General features: G+C 35.3%; 1 protein-coding gene across 17 annotated transcripts in view; it reads right to left on the bottom strand.

Moving 5' to 3' along the window:
* The window catches only part of AHI1 (Abelson helper integration site 1), a 183,334-nt gene that overhangs the window by 151,799 nt on the left and 7,402 nt on the right, over positions 1 to 24,133 (bottom strand). For 14 of the 17 annotated variants that reach the window (XR_009223525.1, XR_009223526.1, XM_058566218.1 and 11 more), the window contains 6 exons: positions 16,293 to 16,828; positions 13,425 to 13,606; positions 6,416 to 6,520; positions 5,290 to 5,509; positions 4,135 to 4,327; positions 1,553 to 1,648 (listed from right to left, as the gene is read on the bottom strand). Coding sequence is in view for 15 of the 17 variants with exons in the window: in XM_058566218.1 (XP_058422201.1) it covers positions 1,553 to 1,648; positions 4,135 to 4,327; positions 5,290 to 5,509; positions 6,416 to 6,520; positions 13,425 to 13,606; positions 16,293 to 16,828 (1,332 nt within the window). In the remaining 2 variants the exon portion in view is untranslated. The remainder of the gene's footprint in view (positions 1 to 1,552; positions 1,649 to 4,134; positions 4,328 to 5,289; positions 5,510 to 6,415; positions 6,521 to 13,424; positions 13,607 to 16,292; positions 16,829 to 24,133) is intronic. The other 3 variants (XM_058566224.1, XM_058566228.1, XM_058566222.1) reach the window with 2 other exon arrangements.

Below are 24,133 nucleotides of genomic sequence, written 5' to 3'. Positions count from 1 at the left end.
TATAGTAAATAGGGCAGGTCTGCAAAAACCTTAGCATAAAAGGAATAACAGCAGTTTCTAACAAGACCACAAGATGGCAATGTTTCCTATGTGAAAGTGGCCTTTTTTGGTTTTTTTGTCTTTGCTCTACATCAGTATGAGAGGAGGTATAGAAAAAGGTATAACAGGTTATAAAGGAGGCACACGGGACCAGCTGATCCCTAAGGCCATGCTAGAACTACTTCCTCACCACAGCCACCCGCAGTCAGACTGCACCTTCTCCAGCCTCTCTCTAACCCTTGACGTGGATGGAGTCCCTCACCTGGGTTTTCACAGCTCTACTCTGTAGCACATAACCATGTAGGTAGTACGTTTACACAGAAACTGAACTGGAGGGCAAGAACAATGTCTAATTTATCTAAGGCCTTGTATTTAGCAGAATCCCTGGTATTTCAGAAACACCTAATAAATATTTCTTGAATGGATGGATGCACAAATGGAAAAGCTTTATAAGATAATACAAAATAGGTTAATTACTTAAGACTTTTTATATCTCAAATTTATGTCTGAAGACAGAAATAAAAGAATAATAAAATTAAGATCTTTTTTTAAACATCAATCTATTCATGTCTTTCGTGTCTGCATAAACATCCTAGTCAAAGACACCATCATTTTATAACTAGACTATAGCAAGAATTTTCTACCTTAATCTTCCAGTATATATATTCGCACGCTCTCTAATCCATTCTCCATCCAGCAAAGTAATCTTTCTAAAACATAAATCAGATTATTTTAGCCTTTTGTTTAAAATCCTCTAATGGCTTCCAACTGCTCTTGAAAATTCTATAATGGCTTCCTGTTGCTGTAATGGCTTAGAAGACCTTGTGTAATCAAGATCTGTCTACCTCAGCAATGTCTTCAGGCACCCTTTTCCCCTCAGTCTCTGTCTTGCAAGCTCAGTGGCCTTCTTTTGGTCATCTGAGTACACTTTGCTCTTCCCAACATCAGGGTCTTTGCAGATACTGTACCCTGGACCCCGAACTCTCTTTTCCCCACTGCCAACATCTAGCTAATGCTCAGGTTCAGTGTCTCTTCCTTAGGAAACCTTCCCTTGACCCCACAGGATGTTTTCATCATCCAGCTCATACCTCCTCATAGTATTTATAAAAATCGTAATTAATGATAAATTATATAATCAATTGTTTTATGTCTGTTTTTCTTGCTAGAATATGAAGTCCATGAGGCCAAGGAGTTTGCCTTTCTTCACTGACCAGAACAGTGGCTGGCTCACAGAAAGGGTTTAGTAAATATTTGTTGATTTGAGTGAATGATGACAGGCTGTGTGTCTTTTTCAGTGCTACATCCTCAGAGCCAAACAGTGTGCCTGGCACACTTGGCACTCAATAAATAGTTACAATCTGAATGAGCATCATCTGCGCCTGAATGAAGAACTTCACCACTGCAGTTGCCCCTCAGGTTGCAGCTCCTTCTAGGAAACTAAACTGATGGGAAAAAGCAGCCAATCAGATTTGAAGATTATTTTGAAAGTGTTTAAAATGGATGAAAAACATACCTTGAGAAATGCCCAGGCTATTTTCCGAAAGCCGCATTCTTGGTTTTGAACTTCAGAGTTATTCCTAATTTCATCCATGCTTAAGAAATCAAGAATCTGTAAATAAGTACAAAAAAATACTTCACAGAATATCAGATTACCTAAAATTTAATATTTTCTAATAATATATTATTAAAACTTAAAAAAATCACTTATATACTTAAAAATGTTTTCCTTATAGGGAATAAAAACTTTTTTTTCTCATTTCATTCACCTTTAACTCATCCAGTTAATGAGGGTCCATTTTTTGACCACTCTTTTATTAATAACTCTTTTATTAAGATTTATTTCAAATCCAAGACAAAGTGTTAATTACCTCAAATGTAGTCTAGACACAAATACAACAGGCATAGAATTCTTAAGCTTAGATCATTTTTTAATGTATGAGAGCAGGTTTCAAAGGACTGTTTGTTTAAAAAACTCATGGCCTCATCTCTTCCTTGGGTCACCTTCCTGAAGTTGGAGATTTTCTCTTTGGACATATGTTGTCATTAGGTTTCTCAAGAGGATTTCTTTCATATCTCCAACCTGTCTAGATGTTAAAGCTCATGAATTTGCAACCAACCTGCCACAGAGACTGTCTGTATTCTAGGTACTTGTCAGAGACTCTCACTTTGAACTTACTGGTGCTTATCAAAAGCTCAGCTGAGATAACAAAACTTTATAGAGGACTGCTTAAAAAAATAACATGGACTCCATTTATCCCCCTCTTTTATATACTTAAATCTGTCTTCAGATGTAATACAAGCTCAGTGGAAAAAACACTGACAATGTAAGAAAAATATGTTAACAAAGTAAAAACAACTTGTAAGCCAGACCCATAGATGATCAACATTAACATCTGGTTTACATGTATCTAAACCTTTTTATGTGAGTTCCTAAACATATATATGTTACTACAAATCCAATGTTATTTTGCAAATTATTTTCATATAATATGATATCTCTTCAAGTCAATACATACATATATGTATATCATCATGTTAACGGCTGTCTAGTATTCTTCTGCATTATAAATATCATAAATTTAATAAAAATCATAATTTATTTAACCAAATCTCTTATTGATCCAAGAGATTTGCTCCCCTAAAACTTTTGCTATTTAAGCAGTGCTTAAATGAATATCCTTGCACATACATCTTTGTGTACTTGTTACTTTTCCCTAGAAGTGGAATGATGGTTTTAAAGATTTCTGAAAGATATTATCAAGTTTTCCTCAAAAACCCTCAAAAAGTTGAAATCAGAAAGTAGTTTTGTAGACAATAACACATTACGTTAAAACTTAAGAAGCAACCAAAAGTGTTATAATCCAATAATCTTTCTTAAATCTCATAATACTAAAATGAATATAAAAGAAAATTATGATAACACAACAAATTTCTATGACAGAGTTCCTTGAGATACAAATTATACCACTTTTTGAAAAATCACACCTTTGTATAAATCATACAACATAATCACAGATGTAAATGGTGAAATATTCATATTTCACATATAAACACACATAGATCATGTGAAAGTTAAGGATCATAAAAACAAGTAATTCTACAAAAATCAATCATTGGCTCTGATCATGCCTTGCTATTCCATGCTAAAATTCTCCATCTTGCTTAAACTGGAAGAAAGGCTTTCTACACTTTACTTTGCTTATGGAGAGATAACGTGAAGCAGAAAAGAGAAATGTGATATTTTAGGTTCACACTATCTTCAAATACAAATTACCTGTACAGTCATTCATTGCTTAATGATGGGGATACGTTCTGAGAAATGCATCCTTAGGCTATTTCGCCCCTGTGCAAACATCTTCGAGTGCCCTTACACAAGCCTAGACGGTATGGCCTCCTACTACACCTAGGCTCTATAGTACTAATCTTACGTTTGGGACCACCATCATTTATGCAGTCCACCACTGACTGAAACGCTGTTATGCGGTGCATGACTGTATTTAAAATTGGAGTAACTTTGGGGAAGTCACTTTACACTCCAAACGTTGATTTCCTTTGCAGTAAAAAACTAGAATAAGAGGTCAGGTCAAAGGCCATCTACTCCATAAAGCTTTCCTTGACTGCCCTGACCCTCCACTAACCCTTCACAATTCAGAAGTTCTATCTCATTTTGGTTATATATTACATTACATTGTATTAGTCAAGTGATCTGTGTTACATTCATCTTTATTTTTCCAAGCAGCATACACACTCTTATGTAGTCTAATATAGTTAAAGAGTGTACACTTGTGAAATGGGTTAAGAATGGAGGATCATATACATATAGATTAAATTCATTACTTCAGTTAATAGTCATGGCATTGTAAGAAATAATACAGAGTAAATCAAATGGTTAACTAATTGCACTGGCAAATACTCAGCAAATATGCTATTACTTGTATCTCTCACTTGTATCTCCATAGCATATCATAAACACTAAATCCTAGGGATCAAATTCTCACACCACTTTGTTGTATTACTGAACTACTAAAAACAATAGCTTACATTTGTGCTATTAAAATATTAACTAAAATTTAAATTGCTCTATTGAATTCATACCTCAAAGAACAGGATGACTTTAGGGCTCTCATCAAAATCTCGGAGCAAATAGGGAAAGTTTTCATTAAATATAATTTGTTCTTCCCACTCCGGAAGTCTTGATTTTAACTGTTTAAAATCATATGGCTGGGTCATAATTGGAAGAATATAATCCACATTCTCTTTTTCATAGTAAGACGAAACAGGCCGTTCACTATTCAAAAAAGATACTTCCATTAACACAATTCTTCATAATTTTCAGGTGAGAAAAAAATAAAAATATAGCATTCCAGATGAGGCAACCAGAAATAATGCATAACTGTTATACATAAGGAAAAATTATTTTCATAGAAAACTAGAAAATTATAAGTTTTATGAGACTTACAGGTGGTAGTACCTTACTGTCATCTTGCACTTATATACTAACAGTGGGTTTCACAGAATTATTTTATTACAGAAATGTAAAGTGAGAAGTATAATTATACCTTCAGCATAGGAACTCCTTCAGAATCTTAAATGAGTTTGTGACAAAATAGTAAAGTAGATTTAAATAAGAAAATGAGCACAACAGGATTGTAAACCCTTCAAGGTGTATCATATTTTATTTGTATTCCCCAAGAAAAATGAATAAGTGAATGACCTTTTTGATAACCTCTTCCTGTTTCCATCCCTGCCATCTTTCCAAGCAAATAATTTTTTTGAATTCTAGTATAATCATTTATTTTATTGTATTTTTTATGTGGGCCTCAAGCATGTATTAGCTATAGAAGTATTATTAGGAAAAAAAGAAATTGAAAACTCCCTTACTTCACCTGAGGCCCATGTAACATATTAACTTCAAAAGAAAAATATGAAGTTAGACAACTAAAGCATATACAGTGCAACATAAGAGGATTTATAATGCAAATTAAATGCCATAAATTAGTCATTAAGCTTAGAAGAAGGTCTCTCAATTCCCCTCCACTTAAAATGAACTGCTGAATTAATAGATGTTCTCCATTTCTTCCGTAAAACATACTGATCAATATCAATGGTTGATGAACACCTACAACTAGCAAATTATTCTCTAATTCAAATCCATCGCTCTACTCCCACTGATTTTCAATGGCAGAAAAGAGGACTTCTACTGTAGACAATTTCCATTTCAAGGGTTGGCTGTGCAATTAAAAAAATTACCTATCATCTTTCTTGACATAGTGACCAGTATTCTCATCCACCACGTGAATTTTTACCATTGGGTGAGAAATCATAAAATCTGACTTAAGTCGATCAGTTCGGTGAATGTAAACTCCCAGGACAAGGTCATCATCAAGCAAACATTTGGGATAAACTGGACTATCTCGGCTTGTTATTTCATGAACACCATCACCATCAGTATCTTCATTATCATCTGAAACTACACGCATGGGAGAAAATCAATGTTATAATTAATCGTTCCCATAACAATATATTCAACAATATATGTTGAATTTACACATAAGCTGATCTTTACAATCCATAATCATTCGTCTTTCTTAACAAAGGAACTTCAAGGGAAAAGAAAGAAAAAGACAGACAATAGCATGCTACACTCTGCGAGTAAAATATTGCATTTACTAATGCATTAAAATAGGATGAGGAATCTTTCCTTTTTTTCCCTAACAAAGACCAACAACATAAAAAGAAAAAAATGAGAGCCCAAAACAAAAACGTAATTTTATCTAGGTATTTTCTAAGTGGAATATACATCACTCGATTCATTAATAACTAATTTCTGCTTCTGGGTAGGATGTAGTAGAATGTAGCAGATCAATGCTTCTGGTAACAACAACTTGGAAAAGTCAAGAATTACAAAAACCTTATTTTTAAAGGCATTAGAAAAATACAGAAACAACGTATAGTATATGGACTAAAATTCTAGAGAGGGAGAATCATTCAGAGGTAAGCTGATGGACTGACAGCTGTTTTAGTCTCTGGGGACATTTGCTGATTCAGGGGGTAGGCTGAGGATCAGGGTTTGGCCCAGGCAAAAGGTCACTACTGGGAGAAAGAGTAACCAGCAAAACTTTCAGTGGTTGCCACGGGGCTAGAGTTATAAAAGTGGAGATTTAAGGAGCCTCAAACACATGGCCATTTTTCCTCATAACACTGAATTCCGAGGCTGTGTGAGAGGCTAAAGAGGCAGTGAAATCTCCCAGTCTTGTGGTACTAGGAAACAGTGACCCACCAGGAGGAGGGACCTGAAACAAAACAGGCAAAGATGAAGCCCTAGACGGCATGGTCAATTTTTACCTACAGCCACTTTTCACCTGGGGTCACTTACCAATTCTGGGCGCAGCTAGAGGTTGAGAATCCAGGCGTGGCCCCTGGCTGAAGGCCCCTACTGGGGGACAGAGAAACCAGCAGAGATTTTGGCGTTCACGCGGGGCTGGAGTGACAAAATTGGAGACTTGAGGGGCCTCAAACACACGGCCAGTCTCCCCCTCAAGACATTTGCCAAATTTTGCTGTATGGGGCAGAGGGCTAAAGGACTAAGGTGAAAACCTCTGAAGGGAAAAACTGAATCTCACACAGTCTTTTAGGGCTGAGGAGACAGGTACCTGCCAGGATCTCAACTGGAAACACCTGGAGAGCCACATCCTAGGAATGGGGCAAATCAGAGATAAGAGTCTTACCAAAACTACAATCAGCTCAATTTCTGATTGGCTGAAATCAGTTGCCCACCCTATCTGCCTAAGAGAAGAAAGAGGAAACCCTCTCTGGTGGAAGATCAAAATCATCTGGAGCCTCTAGGATTCTATACACAACGTCCAGCATACAATAAAAAGTTACTAGACATCAAAGAGGCAAGACCATATGACCAATAACCAAGACAAAAAAACAGAAAACAGAAGCAGACCCACAGATGATCCAGACTGGAGTTAGCTCACAAAGACTTTAAATAACTCTGACTAATATGCTCAAGAAAATAAATGAGAAGATGGACAAAATAATTTTAAAAAATGGACATTACCTACAGAGAATTGGAATCTATAAAAAAAAAAACAGGCATTCTAGAACTGAAAAATATAACTCAAATTAAGAATGCAACAAATGTGGCTAATAGCATACTGGATGCAAATGAAGACATGATTAGTGAACCAGAAGAAAGATCAATATCTAATAGCATACTGGATGCAAATGAAGACATGATTAGTGAACTAGAAGAAAGATCAATATAAATACCCAAAATGAAGCATAATGGAAAAAGAAAAAAAAACCCATGGGGGAAAAAACATAAGAAACTTATGGACACATCCAAAAGAACTAATATACGTGAAATTATAATCTAGAAAACCAGGAGAGAATGGTGAAGAAGCCATATTCAAAGAAATAATGGCTAAGAATTTTCCACAACTGATAAACAATATCAATCAGTAAACAGCAAGCAGGGTAAATTCCAACAAAACCATATTCAGGCACAGCATGATAAAACACTGAACAAAGACAAAAGGAAAATCTAAGAGCAGCCAGAGGGGAAAAAAAGACACAATCCCTTCAAATGGACAGAAATAAGACTGCAGTTGGGAACAGAAATGATGGAAGCTAGAAGACAACAGTACGATTTCTATAAAGTACTAAAAGAAAATAACTTGCAACCTAAAATTCTACACTGGCAAATGCGCTTTAAAATGAAGGTAAAGTAAAAGCATTTTAACAGAACAAAATCTGAGTGAATCAGCAGGCGTGCACTAAGAGAAATACTAAACTGAGTTCTTCAAGTAGATGAAAAATGAAAAAAATGAAAATTCATTATGGAAAAAGTAAATTTAGGGGTGATTAATATCAATTGTACAAAATAGTAACTGTAATATCTGTGAAGTTGAAAATATATGTAGAACTAAAACATATGATGAGAACCAACAAGGCAGGAGAGGGATAAATGCAGAGAAGGCACCTGACAACATTCAAACAGAGTTAAACTATTCTAAAGTTCTAGCAGTATTGGGGAAGTGTACTTTGTTACAGAGTTAATTTATATTAGACTATAATAAGTCAAGAATAAACTTAATGTTCTCCAGGGTAATGACTAAAAAATAGTAAAAGAATGTATAACTAACAAGTTACTAGAGGGAGCAAATAAAAAAAAAATTTTGAATAATTCAAAAGAGGAGGAAAAAGGAACATAAAATAGGTGGACCATACAGAAAACTAACAGTGAGATGATAAACATAAGGACACAGAAACATTGCAAACAAGAGGACTGGTGGGGCAGCAGCACTCCACATTTATTGATGGCCTTCTCCCAAGGATTTCACAGCCTGAGAGCCAAGACCCCATATGTCCTGGGGTAGGGGAAGAAAAGAGGTGAAGGCAGTGCAGAGACACTGTGGTCCAAGAAAAAAGAGTGCAAAGCAGACATAGGCAGGGGCCTGGGGGTGGGGTGGGGGAGGAAAGGAGTACTGGCAAGCCCTGCCTACACGTGGGGACCATGGGCCAAGCACAGATTTGAAGGCTACCCCTCCCCCACCATACGGGCACCACCTAGAGATGCATTGTGGACGAAGACGACGCAGAAATGAGGATGGGGAAATGTACTATGCAAACTCAAACCACAAGCAGACTTTAAGGGAAAATGAATTATTAGAGATAAAGTAGGCTATTACATAATGATTACTATAGACTGAATGCTTGTGCCCACCTCACCCCCCTGCCAAATTCACAGGTTGAAATCCTAACCTCCAATGTGATAGTATTAATAGGTGGGGCCTTTGGGAGATGTTTAGGTCATGAGGATGAAGCCCTCATGAATGAGATTAGTGCCCTTAAAAAGAGACCCCAGAGAGCTCCCTTGCCCCTTCCACCATGTGAGGACACACAAGAAGATGCCAGTCTGCAACCAAGAAGTGGGCCCTCACCAGACACCAATCTGCAGGTGCCTTGATCTTGGACTTCCCAGCCTCCAGAATTGTGAGAAATGTTTACTGTTTAAGCCATCCAGTCCATGTATTTTGTTATAACAGCCTGAAAGCACTAAGACAATGATAAAAGTGTCAATTTGACAGGAAGATATAACAATCCTAAACATGTATACATTCAATAACATAACTTCAAAATATATAAAGAAAAAAATTGACAGAAATAAAAACACAGAAACCTAAAATCATACTGGGAATTTTAATACCCATCTCAATAACTGATAGACTAAGCAGACCAAAAAGAAAATCAGTAAGATGAGCTGAACACATAAACTTGATCTAACTGACATACATAGGATACCACATGCAACAACATCAGAATTCACATTCTTTTCAAGGACACAGGGAATATTCACCAAATTGACTATAGGCTGGTCATAAAGAAAGCCTCAATCAATTCAACAGATTGAAATCTTTACAATATGGTCTCTGACAACAACGGAAGATAAAAACCAAAACAAAAAAATAACTAGAAAATTACCTGCTGCCTGAAACTAAACAATATACTTCCAAATAATGTGTGATCAAAGGAGAAATTAAAATGTAAATCAGAAAATATTTTTATTGAATGATAATGAAGACACAGCCTACCAAAAATTTGTGGAACACAGCTAAAGTAGTGCTTAGATGGAAATTTAAAGTCTTAATGCATTTAAAGGAAGAAAGACTGAAATCTTATAAAATCCATCTTATAAAGCTAGAAATGGACAGCAAATCAAACCCAAAGAAAGTAGAAAGAAGCAAATAATATAAATAGGAGAAATCATTAAAATAGTACACAAATGTACAATAGATAAAATCAAAGCTAAAGGTTGGTTCCTTGAAAAGAGTCATAAATTGAAAATCCTGAGACTGATGAAGAAATCAAGAGAAAACTAATTACCAATATCAAGGGGCACCCTTTCAGATCCTAGACATACAAAATTTTAAAATTTAAATTAAATGGACAAATTCCTTAAAAAATATAGTCTATTAAAGCTGACAGAAGAAACTGAAAATATACAAAGTCTGATATTTATTAAAGAAACTAAATTTGATTTAAAATACTTCCCACAAAGAAAACTTCAGCCTAAAAAGCTTTATCAGTATAGCCTTCCAAACATTTAAGGCAGAAATAACATCAAATTATACAAATACTTCTAGGGAACTGAAAAAGACAAAACATTTCCCAACTCTTTTTGAGATCACCAAAACCCTGATATCAAAAACTCTGGGTATTCCAAAAACAAAAAGTACAAACCAGTCTCTCTCACGACCACAGATACAAAAATCCTAAACAAAGTATGAGCAAATGAAATCCAGTAATAGATTAAAAAAAAAAAAAAGAGAGAGAGAGAAAGAACGCTAATACATCACAACCCAGTGGGTGCCCCCACTCCTGCCAAGAACACAAACATGGCTTAATATTCAAACAACAATTAACCACATTAATAGAAAAAAGGGTGAAAATGGATATGATCATGTTGCTAGATACAGAAAAAGCACCTGATAAAATTCAATATCTATTCATGATTAAAAAAAACTGTTAGTCAATTAGGAATAGAGGGTAACTCACTAATCTGATAATGGGTACTTACAAAAAACCTATAGCAAACGTCACACTCAGTGGTGAAATAATGGAAGCTTTTTCCCAAGGATGGTACAAGAGAAGCATACCTGTTACTGCCACTCCTATTTAACACTGTAATTGAAGTCCTAGCCAGTGTATCAAGGCAAGAAAAAGGAATAAGACATAACGACTGAAAAAGAAGCAACAAAACTATCACTATTAACAAATGATATGATTGTGTATGTAGAAAACTCAAAACAATATATGGATGAACTCTTAGAAGTAATAATATCCATGAATGAATTTAGCAAGAACACTGGATACAATGTTAAGAATTTTTTAAATCAATTACAATTCTACATATATACCAGCAACAAACAAACAGAAAACAAAATCTAAAAAAACAATGCCACTTACAAAAGCATTAAGAAACATTAAATACTTAGGAATTAATCTAAGGAGAGACTGCTGAAATTTACAGTATAGCCAAGATAAATTGAACATGTAAATAAACAGAGGTGCATACCAATTTCATGGGTGGCAAGAATCAATACCTTGCAAAGATGTCAAGTCTATTTAGAGAGTTGCTAAATTGTGAATCTCTTTAGATTCACCCAATTTGGATCAAAATCATGGGGGGGGGGTGTGTGCAAGAATTGAGAAGCTGCTTCTAGAATTCATATGGAAACACAAAGGTTAAAGAAGAGTCTAGGAAATGCTGAAGAACACTCGAGTGGGTACACCACTACACAGCAAGACCTATTATAAAGCTATAGTAATTACAACATGGTGGTGTTGGTGCAAACTGTCTAATGTACCAGAATGGAGACTATGGAAACTGATCCATTTACATAGTCATGCTATTTATGATAAAAGTGACATTGCAATACAGTGAAAAAGATGCTTTCTTCATAAATGGTACTAGGTCAATTACATATTCACATGGGGAAAAAAACGGGGCTTGACCACTACCTCTCACCATATACAAAAATCAATTCCAGATGAACTGCAGATCTAAATGTGAAAAGTGAAACAACAAACTTTTAGAAAATATTATATAGAAAAACTTCAAGACTTGGGAAAGATTTCTTAAACAAATCACAGAAAGTACTTACCATAAAAGGAAAAAAATGGATAAACTGGGCTATATAAAATTTAAACATGCTATTTTTCAAAAGATACCAATAAGAGAAAAATAATAAAACCCAGAGTGGGAAGATATTTGCAACATATATGTGTATATGTATTTATATCTGAGAAAAGACTGCTATCTAGACATTCAAAATATTTTCACTAATTAGAAAAACACAATTTTCCATTTCTTAAAAAATGACAGAGGAGGAAGATGGGAGATGTTAGCCCAGGGCCAATCTTCCTCAGCAAAAAGAGGAGGATTGGCACGGATGTTAGCTCAGGGCTGATCTTCCTCACCAAAAAAAAAAAAAAAAAAAATACAGAGAAGACCCGAATAAACTTACAAATGAAGAAATCCAAGCAGCCAACAAACATGAAGATGATGCTCAACTTCACTAGTTATGGAAATCAAAGTCAAAATGAAATATCACTAAACACTTCTAAGAATGACTAAAATTGTAAAGTACTAACAAACATAAATGATAGTGAAGATGTAGAGCCCTGGAGGCCCTCAAACACTGCTGGCATCAATTGGTAAACAGAGTCTGAAAACCAGGAAGCACCTATTAAGGTGAAAAATACACATAATCTATGACATAGCAACTCTACTCCTAAGAATACACTCAACAAAAATGTACACAATGCTCACCAAAAGATGTGACTAGAACGTTCATTATAGCTTTATTTGTAATTGCTTCAAACTCGAAACAACTCAAGTGTTTCTCAACAGAACAGGTAAATGAATTGTGGTATATTCACACAATGGATATCCATGCAACACAAAAACAGAACTGATAATGAATAAACTCAACTGCATGCAATAATAGTATAAATCTCACAAAAATAATTTTGAGCAAAAAAAGCCAGACACAAAGAGCACAGTATTTGATTCTACTTATATTAAAGTAGAAAAACAGGCAAAAATAAACCACGTATTATATGTCAAGGTAGTGTTTACTCCCTTAGTGCAACAAACTGGAAAGGGACTTGAGGGGGCTTCTGGAGGCTAATAATGTTCTGTTTCTTGATTTGGATGATGATTTTACAGGCATGTTAAGTACCATAAATTCTAAAATTGCCTACTTTAGTCCCAAGTTTTGGCCACGTAATGGAAATTGAAAAGAAAAAAAAAAGGATGTAGAAGGTAGGAAAAAGACAAGAATAATAAGTAAAGAAAAATAAGAGAAAAGAAATGAGTAAAGAGGAAGATAGAAGGCCAGAGGGAAAAGGAATACTGGGGAGGAGAGAAGTTGAAGGAGGCTGAGGAACTGGGAAGATACCACGTTCCACAGAGAGAGGAAGCCTTAACGTCTGAAACGTTTACTGGCTGTTGACCATTTATAGCTTTCAATGACTATAAGTCTGAATTATTTAGGGGCTCTAAACTGAACAGCATAAAGAAGAAAACTTCCATGCCACAATAGTAACTACAAAGGTAACATCATTCCAGAGTTGAATTAGAGATGACTCAAGTAATACTAACTCATCACAAAGACCCAGAGTTAAAAATAAATGAATGTTTTAATCTAGATGACTCAAAGAACAAGTACCAAATATCCTATACTAGATAAGTTTTTTTCCATTATATCCTTTGGAACTAGATTTTCTTTAGTTTTAAGAACTAAAAGTCTTAGAATCAAGTTATTTCTACCAAGGCACAGACATTTTTTCATTTAATTCGGATAACAAACCTGTTTTAGCCTTCTTTTTCTTTTTTTTTGTTTTGCATTTTGTGTCATCTTGCATGCTGTCTTCTATAGTTTGTTCCATTGAGCTTATTTTATAATCTTGACGAGAATCTGAAGTAACTGTTCCAACTCGAGATTCCTTCTTTTGTTCACCTTCAACTGTGTCATCAGAGATGGGCAATGTACTGCAGATGTAATCCAAGTACAAGCCATTACAAATATATTATATTATTATTATTATTCATGATGCAGCAAAATGAACGTGAATAGAGAGGCAAGGACAATCCAAAAATCAGTATTATTTCCTGCTGGGAGATTCTATATTTCCTTAAGCACTAAAATGGTTAGCTGTCAAACTAGATATTATGGCTATTACTTTATACTTGGTATACTTATATACCCCATAAGCCAAATTAAACTGACCTCTAAACTCCAGGGAAAAATGAAATTGTGTTTTAATGAGCAATGGATCTGTTTTTACATAGGACTGATCAAAACATCCTCACACTGCTGCCAAGCAAATGATTAATGAACAACTTTCTAAATTACTTTATTTAAAAGCAAAAAAAGCACTCTAAGTTTGTTCTGTCTTCAAGAGGCTTCTGATAGTTAACCTTTGCTTGTGTTTAAAGACTAAGCACTTGTGGGGGCCGGCCGGGTGACAAAGTGGTTGAGTTTGCACGCTCCCCTTCAGCGGCCCAGGGTTCACGGATTCGGATCCCCGGTGCAGACCTACGCACTGCTCATCAAACCATGCTGTGGCGGCATCCCACATACAAAATACAGGAAGGCAGGCACGGATGTTAGCTCAGGGACAATCTTCCTCAGCAAAAAGAGGAAGACTGACAACAGATGTTAGCTCAAGGCCAATCTTCCTCATCAAAAAAAACCAAAAACAAACCAACAAAAAAAGACAAAACTAAGCACTTGTGTTTTCCAGTGACTGGTGTGCCACTACATTTTCAGAAGGGCATTATTAAAATTAAAATCTGCATCACAAGAACTAATAAATGGTAAGGGATAGCAGCCCAGAAGCATACTGAGTGGTAGACAGAAAACAGCCTATTAAAGTTTGTTTGTAATTTATCAAGTAAAAAAACTGCATCTAAACAATCAAAAATTGACTTCCAATATATTTAGCCATATTTCAAAAAAAAAGGGTTGAGAAACAAAAAATTAAAGAAATATTTTAAATTAGTCATTCCAGAAGTCATGCTACTTTATCACATCACCAAATACTATTATGAGACAACTACCCTTTGTATGCCACTGTCATGTAAGGCATGGTTTTATTGAAAATTCATAAACTAACCTTAGTTAATAGTGACTATGGCTTACTAGTCCATACCAGATATGGTAGCTGTGAGAAAAAAGCAGCTTTATGGTGTATTGTGCTGAGCAGCCTCTCAGATGGCCCTCAGTGACCCCTGCCTCTAGACATTCCTGTCTCTGTGTAATCTCCTTCCCTTATGTGGGCTGGACCTGGTGACCCACTTCTAATAGACCGAATATGACAAAAGTAATGGATGTCACTTCTAAGATTAGGTTCCAAAAAGACTGTGACTTCTGTCTCTCTGTCTCTCTTTCTTTGTTTCTGTTTCTCTCTCAGTGTCTCTCCCTCTCTCTAGAAGCCCTCGCTCTGAGGAAGTAAGTGGCCACGCTGTGGAGAGTCCACATGGAGCGGTCCCTGTGGCAAGGAACTGGTATCTCTGGCCAGAAGCCAGTCAGGACCCGAGACTTGCCAATAGCCACATGAGTGAGCTTAGAAGGTTATCTTTCAAGCCTTCCAACAGCTATGTCACTTGGCAGATGCCTCCTCAGTCAAGCCCTGAGATGACTGCAGCCCCCGCTGACACCATGATTGCAGTGTGTGAGAGACCCTGAGTCAGAGGCACTAGCTAAGCCACACCCAGATTCCTGATCCACAGAAACTGTGAGACAATAAATGTTTGTTGTTTTAAGCTGCAAAATTCTGGGTAACTTTTTTATGAAGCAACAGATTAATACACATACTAACATGTGCCTGTAGCAACTCTATTTGCCCTGTCTCTGTTACCACTAGGATGTCTATCTTTTGATAAGAGGTGAATTATTTTTAGATGAGGACATTAGAGGAAACTGCCCCTGAATGCAAGGGTATGGTCAAATACAGAATGTTCTTACCTTAAGCTATTTCTCTAAATGTGGCTTGCAGAAAACAAAATTAATTATGGTAGTTAAAAGGCATTTTTTATCTTGTTTTCCCCAAGGACAGACATATAAATATGAAAATACTCACAAAAGCTCACATTGTATATGTAAGCATATGTGTATAAGCACATGTATAGAAAAAGACTTAGAAGAATACCAAATTGCTAATAGTGATTATCTTTGGATGGTTGATTTTTATTTTCTTCTTCGTATCTGTATGTTCTACAGTGAGCAAATGTTATTTGTATAATAATGGAAAAATGCTATATCCATATATCAAAACAGGCATGTGTAAGTCAAAAAAGGGCGAGTAATCAGGTTTCTATTACTTCATAAGCAGATGCCAGTGAGGGGGTAAGAGTCTTGCTCTCTGGAGCAAGACTGCCAAGGTTCTGGCTCAACTTCCCCATGGTTCTGTGACTTAAACCCTTCAGTTTCCTCATCTGCAAAACATATGATAATATTACTATTCCTCATAGAGTTGTTATAAGGAAAATATGAGTTAACTCTTGTAAAGCATTTAGCACATACTAAGGTGCTAAGTCAAGGTTAGCCGTTATTATTGTGCTGGCAATGTGTCCAAAAGAAAGACTAAGAATTTTTGTTGTGAAACTACAGATATCACTCAAAAGCTGAGTGATTTTTTTAAGAGGACATTTTACATTTACCAATGTAAAGTACCTTGTTTCAGCTTTAGACAGGATTGGGACTTTCTTTTTTTTCTTTTTTCTTTTTTCACTGCTCAATTTGTCATCATGCAATGAAGTATCTGAGGGAAAGTAAGTCAACTGTTCTTTGAGTTTCTTTCTTATTTTCTTCTTAATCTCCTTTGCCATCTCTTCAGCTACTTGGAGCTGGTACACCTGCATCAGTTCCTCTTCGTCATCTGCCTTCTCGCTTTTCTGATGAGTGACAGCTGGCTGTGACTTTGCTCCTGCTTTCTGATGTGCAGAATCCACCTTCTTCTCAGGAGTTTCCAGTTCCATTTCTTGTGCAGTCACCTGGAGCACTGCTTTTAGAACCTTTTTATTTGCCTTTTCTTGCTTGTCTTCCTCTACACTAACATCATCCTCTGGATTTTCAGTTGTTGACTGTGGATTCCTTAGTTTGTTTTTAGTGACTCGCATGCTCTTCTCTGTATCATTAGTGTTAGTAGCACTTATATCACCACTTTTAGTTTCTGTACTTTTCTGAAGATTGCTTCTAACAGTGTCAAGCTAGGAAAAGAAGATGCAATAACAAAGTTTCAGCTAAGCAGAGCTTAGTTATACAAAGATAAAGCACAATGGTTAGTGTTCAGCAGTGTGTAATACTGGGAAGGTTATTTCATTTTTTACTTGAACACAGTGATACCATTCAAGAGCATCTGATGAGCACTTTCTTAGTTTACTCTCCCAGCATTAGATTAGTAATCTCTGAAAATAACTTCAGATTAAATGAGTTAATTAATTAATATGGGAAAACGTACTTAATGACTTTTGAGAAGTGAATTAATTGCTCAAAACTCAAATGTTATTTTCCCCTTTGACAGAATGATCCAGACTCTAAGAAATATTTGAGAAATTGCTAAAGGAGCCACTGAGTTAAACAATTTCAGGTCACCCAGTGGAAAACACGCACAGGTCATTTATCAGGCTTCATCATTACATTCTAAAACCAAAAGTCTATAGCTCTAGGATTACCCTACAACTAGTCCAAATGTATCACTGAAAATGCTGCCAAGTATTAGATATTACCAAGATAAATCTCAAGACAGACTAAGCAAATGCCTGTAGCTCTTTCTCTAAACAAAATTATTTAAAATGAGAGCTATTTTTAATAGGAAAAAAAGGCTAGAAATCAAAAAGGAGTGTTACAAGTAATAAAATAAATATTTTGAGAAATTCCTCAAAGATTAAAAAAAGGCAAGATTAAATCTATTAAGAAAATAACAGGGAAAACCACAGACCATAGGAAAAGACATCTGCAGAGAAAAGGGTGATTCTGGATAAGCCATAAGCTCAGAGTCAAGTAATACAAGAAGAAGGAGGGGAACAGCTTGAGGATGGCCAATTGAGGAGTTGTGAAGGACAGCTCTGTCCCCTACCTCCCTTTGCATTAGATGGTAACTTTCACTCGGAGGATAGAGCAGCTGGGTATAGACAGAGAGGGCAGCACTCAGGATAGAGCAGCTGGGTATACACAGAGATGGCAGCACTCAGATGAGAAAGCAGCTGGGTTTAGAGAGAGACGGCAGCACTCAGAGGATAGAGCAGGTGTGTCTAGAGAGAGAGGGCAGCACTCAGCACAGAGCAGGTGTGTTTAGAGAAAGGGCAGCACTCAAAGGATAAAGCAGCTGGGTTTAGAGAAAGATGGTAGCACTCAAGAGAATGAAGCACTGGGTTTAGAGAAAGATGGCAGCATGCTTCAGGTAAGTTCAACCCTCACCACCAGCAGAAGGAAACTATGTTGAAAGCAACCAACAGGCAGGAGAAGACATTCTCAAATAGAAAGTTAACTAGACAACTAAAAACTAACAAACACTGAAGGATAGTAGCACAATGAAGGAAAAGCCACCAAACCCAATAACAATGAAGGATAACGACAGCACAAACAAAATAAAATTTAAAATAAGTTTTATTAATAAAAAAATTCAAAAGCATATTGGATTAAAAAAAGCACCTGCAGAAGTTAGAATTAAAATTTTGAGTGAGAAAAATAAAGCTTAAGTGATGTATCGAAAACAGAACGGACAAAAGCAAAGTGCTAGAAGACGGAAGCCAACGTCAAAATGAAAAATTCTCCCAGAAAAGGATGAGCTTACCAATGAAGACTGAAGTTCAATTTTTGAAAATCCGCATGTTTACAAGTAGTTAGAATATATCTAATATATGTAAAAAGATGAAAAAAGGCTAACAAAAAAAAAACCCCTAGTATCCCAATGTATATCCAATATTTTACCATCTCGAAGACTTTTTTGCTTCCCTAAAAGATATTTCTAAATTCTATCTATTCTTCAAGGATAAATTATGAAGCCATATCCTCAAATTATCTTCCCTAAAAACAAATCTAATAAAAATAATTTCTCTTTAAAAAAAATAAGTTTACTTTCACATGTTCTGTTTCTAGAAGCAATACATGCTTAACTTAAAATAGTATGAAAACTACAGAAAACACTTAAAGAGAAAAAGAAGACCCAAAGCTCAACAGTAGTTGCCCCACACAAGGAAAATCATTGCTAATCTCCTCAGAAACTTATTTTTGACTTCTCTCTCTGAATATATCATACCTAATAACCCTGAATTTCCATTATGTTAAAATGCAAATTTTGACACATGCAAATTTTTCTATTTTCTCAGTGAGCATCAGAAATGTAGTGGCAATATATATAAAATGTGAGGACACTCCCGAAAGAAATAATTGGAAAAAGATAACAAAAACTTAGAAGAATTATGGTTTAGAAGAAAAGATTTTAAAAATGAAACCCTGGGAAAGCTAATCAGATGAGGCTCAGTTTCTTATTTACTCTCTACCATTATCTGTCAACCTTTGTACTAATAACATCATTTTAAATTTTATAATATGACTCTATATTTGTTATTTATGTTTGTCTTATTCAATTAATCTTTTAAAACTACTACAATAAGTATAATTCCCAGAGTGTCTGTGGTAGCATCTCATACATTCCATAGCACTGTAGTGACCCTGCATTACTTTTTAAATATCTTGTTTTTGTGGTTTTGATTTTCTTTTTCTTGCTTTATGCTTTATGGGATACTTTTTAAATTTCCAAGCAGTTTATAAACTTTTGTTGTTAATGTCTAGTTTTGTTGTAGTATAGTAAAAGAAAAGGTTTATTTTATGGAATTTAATATTTCATGTTTATCATTAGGTAATAACCTAATGATTAGGTTATGACTGAATTTCGAAGTGTCTTGAATACATATGTTCATGTTCTATTATATCTCTGCTCATCCTTTTATCTTTATCTTCTGTGCATCATTTAGGTTTTTGCTTTTATCTCTTCTCGGCCTTTTGGCTAAGATCAAGTGCAGGTTTTTGCTTTAGTTTGTCTGTTTTTAAAATCAGCTTCATTGAGATATACCTTATATACAATAAAATTCACCAATTTTAAGTGTATAATTAAATGAATTTTGCGAAATGTTTACAGACGTGTGACCACCACCATACTCATGACATTAAACATTTCTATCACCCCTCATGTTCTTTTACAAAGTCAACCCCTACCACTCCATGCCCTGGCTCCACTCAACCACTGATCTGCTTTCTGTCACTATAATTTCGTCTTGTCTAGAATTTCATATAAATGAAATCATACAGGCTTTTGTGTCTGGTTTCCTTCACTCAGCATAAAACTTTAGGATTCATCCATGTTGTTGCATTTATGGTAGTTTATTGCTTTTTATTGCTGAGCAGTGTTCCACTGCATGGATAAATACTACATTTTATTTCTCCACACACCAATTAATGGACATTTGAATTATTTCCAGTTTTGCACTGTTACATGTTTTCATTTCTCATGAGTAAATACTCATAAGTGGAATTGCTGTGCCATGTGGCAAGTAAATGTTTAACTTTTTAAATAACTGCCAAACTGCTTCCCAAAGTGGCTGTACCATTTTGCACTCCCAAATGTATTAGGGTTCCAGTTACTTAACATCCTTGTCAGCACTTAGCATTGTCAATTTTCATTCTTTAGCTATTCTAATAGGTGTGTAATGGTATCTCATTATTGTTTTAAATTGCATTTCCCTAACTACTAATGACATTGAGAATATTTACACGTGCTTATTCGATATCTGTACCTCTTCTTTGATTGTGTTGAAATCTTTTGCCCATTTTCATTGGGTTGTTTATTTTCACATCACTGAGTTCTAAGAGTTCTTAAAATGTTCTAAATACACTTTATCAGATAGTGTTTTGCAAACATCTTCTCTCAACCTATAGCTTATCTTGGCAGTTGCATTTTCTTGGCAATGTTTTTAATTTTCACAAAGCCCAATGTATCCCTTTTTTCTTTTATGCTTCATGCTTTTGTACCCTGAAAAATCTGTTCATAACTCACGCTTACAAGGGTTTTATCCTGTACCACTATCAATAATGAGCACTTGTTCTCCTCACTAAGAGTCATATATCTGGCCACACTACACACTGGCATAACAGGGAGGCAGTACCGCGCAGCTGTCGTGAACACAAGCTCTGGAGTCAGAAGGACCTAGATTCACTACTTATTAGTGTACAATCTGGGGTAAGTTTCTTAACCTCTGCGCCTCCGTTCTCCAACCTATACTGATTTTATAGGATTCTTGTGAGAATTAGGTGATTTAACACATGTAAAGCACTTAGCATACTGCCTGGCGTGTAGTACATATAGACAAATATTAGTCAAAGAAAAGCTTGGTATCATTATTTATCATTCATATCTTATTATATTTACTAAAACTTCAAGAATATTAGTTATGGTGAAAAGACATCTTCCCTTATGGGCCCTGATTTTAAAGTACCTATAGGTGAGGTGTCTATTCATGGAATACTCTCCCTTCTCAAAGGGGGCCAGGGAAACCGCTGAAGTCATATGCAAAATGTCACGTATGTACTTCAGAGGGTATATAATTGTCACTTACATGAATAGCAAATTTTTTTTTTAAATAATTAATGTCCTGTTTCTAAGTAAAATATGATGGCTTTTCCCCTGTATTTTTATATGATCATATGGTTTTTATTCAACTTATTTGTATTGACGTTGATATTGACTGATACCCAATTATTAAGCTATTCTTGAGTTCTTACGGAGAAATGCTACTTGACTGAGACAGGGTATTCTTTTAACATAAGATTACATTCAATTTGTTCTTATTTTATTTAGGTTTTTTTGTTCTTTCAATATACATTCATAATTGAGACAACTCTAAGTTTCTTTTTAGAACCCTCTGTCTACATTTTTGCAAACTTATTTTCAAACTTTATGTCATTTTGTCTAATGAGTGACTGTTGCAAGCAGAATACCTGATATTTTAAACATCTATTTTAGAATCTGCTTTTTAAAATAGGAAGCTTAAACCATTTACATTTATTGTCATTACTAACAATTTATTCTTATTTAAATTTTTTATTTCATTACTTTTGTTCCTTTTTAAAAAAAAATCCTATTTCACTTGGTTTTTACTGACCTTTGTTGACTTTGAAAGTTTAATAATTTTACATATGACATATTATTTGTTTTACTTATGTCAAACTCCAGGATGAAATAACTTCTGTCTACACTATAGGTAAAGAGTAATAGTTACAGGACATTTTCTTTCTTTGTAAACTAGGAAGCTTTGCCCAACCTTTGAGAACAATCTGTTTCTCATATTACCATATATACATATCTAATATAAATCTTCAGTAATTATTTTTGGCATAAATAATAATTGAGAGAGTTCTATATATTTAACTAGTTCCAAGGCTCATCCAGATATATTTTCAGATCATAAATTCTCTATTCTTAAAATCTTAATTTTGATTCATGTCTCTGGAAATGGTACTACATATTGAACTAACACATTTTCAATAGTACTATGGGTTTTGCTCAGGGAGGGAACGCTGGTAGTAATTCTCTGCTAACTCATATGTTCACTATTGCCCTCATAAGTGCCTGACAACCTAGGTGACCAGATTCCTTGAGACACAATTTTCCCCTCAATATTGTACAGATACAGCTCCACTGTCTTTTGGATTTAGTGTTTTTTGAGAGAATTCTGAAATGCACTAGACGTTTAGATGTTCACAAAATTTATTTTTCTCTTGAAATTAGTAAGTTTCTAGTATAGTTCTCATCTCATAAATTTTACCCGGAATGTCTGATGGACTCATCTCCTCTTAGATCTTGTTTTTAATCTAAGGAAGGTTTCTTCATCATGCTCTTCTTATTGTTTCTGCTCCATATTACTGTCTGGAAACACTTATTTGTAGGTCAAGTATTTCTATATGTCCTCATTATTACTTCTTTCATTTTAGTTTAGCCACTTCTTCTCATGGAAGAATGCCTCAAATTTGTCTTCCACATCACTGATTAGATTTTTCCATGGAGTCAATTCTACTGTTTTAGGCCTGAGATATAGTTTTAAGGAAGCAACTGAAGAAAGAACATGCAGAGACTGTGGTTTTAAACCCCACTTACTCTATTTCTGGCTATATGGTCCTGGCAAACCACTTAACATCTTTGTTAAGTGGTTTCTGTTCAGATGTTTATAAAATTTCTCATGTGCAAAATAAGAGCTGCAATATCTACATTTCATGATTAACATGAGAATTAGAAACAGTATTTGTAAAATTCTTATCCTAGTGCCTGATACATAGTTAAAAAAACAATAAGATGAAGCTGCCATTATTATGAATTCTCTTATGGCTTTTTCCTTAATTTTCTTATTTCAGCCTGCTTCCTTTTCAATCTCAGCCTGTTCTGTAGAGGGGATTCCTTGTTCTTGTTCTGAAGAGGTCCTATGTCTTCATACCTTATTAAAAAAGAGGTCCTACTGGGTTGTGGATAAGAGAATAGATTCTGCAGTCAGACTGTCAAATTTGAATCCTGGTTCTATCACTAACTATGTAACTTTGGGTAAGTTATTCAATCTCTCTGTGTACCAGTTTCCTCATCTATAAATGGAGATATGACCTCACAATGTTGTTGTTTGTATTAAAAATGAGTGAATATACAAAAAATGTTTAGAATAGTGCTTGAAAGACAGAAAGCACTCAGTTATCTAGTAAATAAAAGCAGGTATTCCTCCTCTAGTTCCTAATATAAATCATTTCAGAAATATCTTGTTTTCCTCTAAGTCCTCCAGGAATAGTCCCTTCTTTTGAGCTGAAAAATCTTTCTAAATATTTTTTCCTAGCGTACTTATTTCTGAATGAAAAGACATCTTGAATGGCCTGGTGTTGGCCAAGAGAGGCTGGGTAGATCATGCTTAGTCACCTCATACTACGGTGTCCTCAACATCTATACTGGACCTTAGGTAAGTGAACATGTCTTCTGCCCATCTCCTGGTTATCCATTTAATTTAGCATTCTTGGCCTAAATTGCATCTTGTTCATACTCACAAAGCCTAGTTCTGACAGTGAGAGAAAAGATAAGGTTCTACTTTGACTAAATGAGTCCATAAAAATATCCTGCAGACAACTGTTTCCAGGGTTCCTTCTGCTTTTGTCCAATTTACACCACCTTACCCAAACGGAGGGCATATACAATATGCAATGTTCCATCCTCCAAATGCCACTACTCCCAACCATACTGTGCACCAGTACCAGCAGAAGAAGCATATTCTATTTTAGGGCAGCATCTGCCACGGCGAACCTAATCTGTCCCATTCTGTCAGGAGTTCTAATTGGTGTGCAGTAGTACTCTGGTGTACTATGAACCCCTCACATGTGTACAGCTAGATTCTGGCCAACGTCAGTACTTATTTTTGCTTCACTTGAGAATATATACTTACACTGATGGCTGCCAGATAGAATATTAAAATGAAGAGGTCCTACAA

Source organism: Diceros bicornis, chromosome 23 (genome assembly GCF_020826845.1).
Source record: "Diceros bicornis minor isolate mBicDic1 chromosome 23, mDicBic1.mat.cur, whole genome shotgun sequence".
Lineage (NCBI taxonomy): Eukaryota > Metazoa > Chordata > Mammalia > Perissodactyla > Rhinocerotidae > Diceros > Diceros bicornis.
Note: the sequence above shows the minus strand (reverse complement) of the source record. Positions and strands in the feature narration are given on the sequence as shown.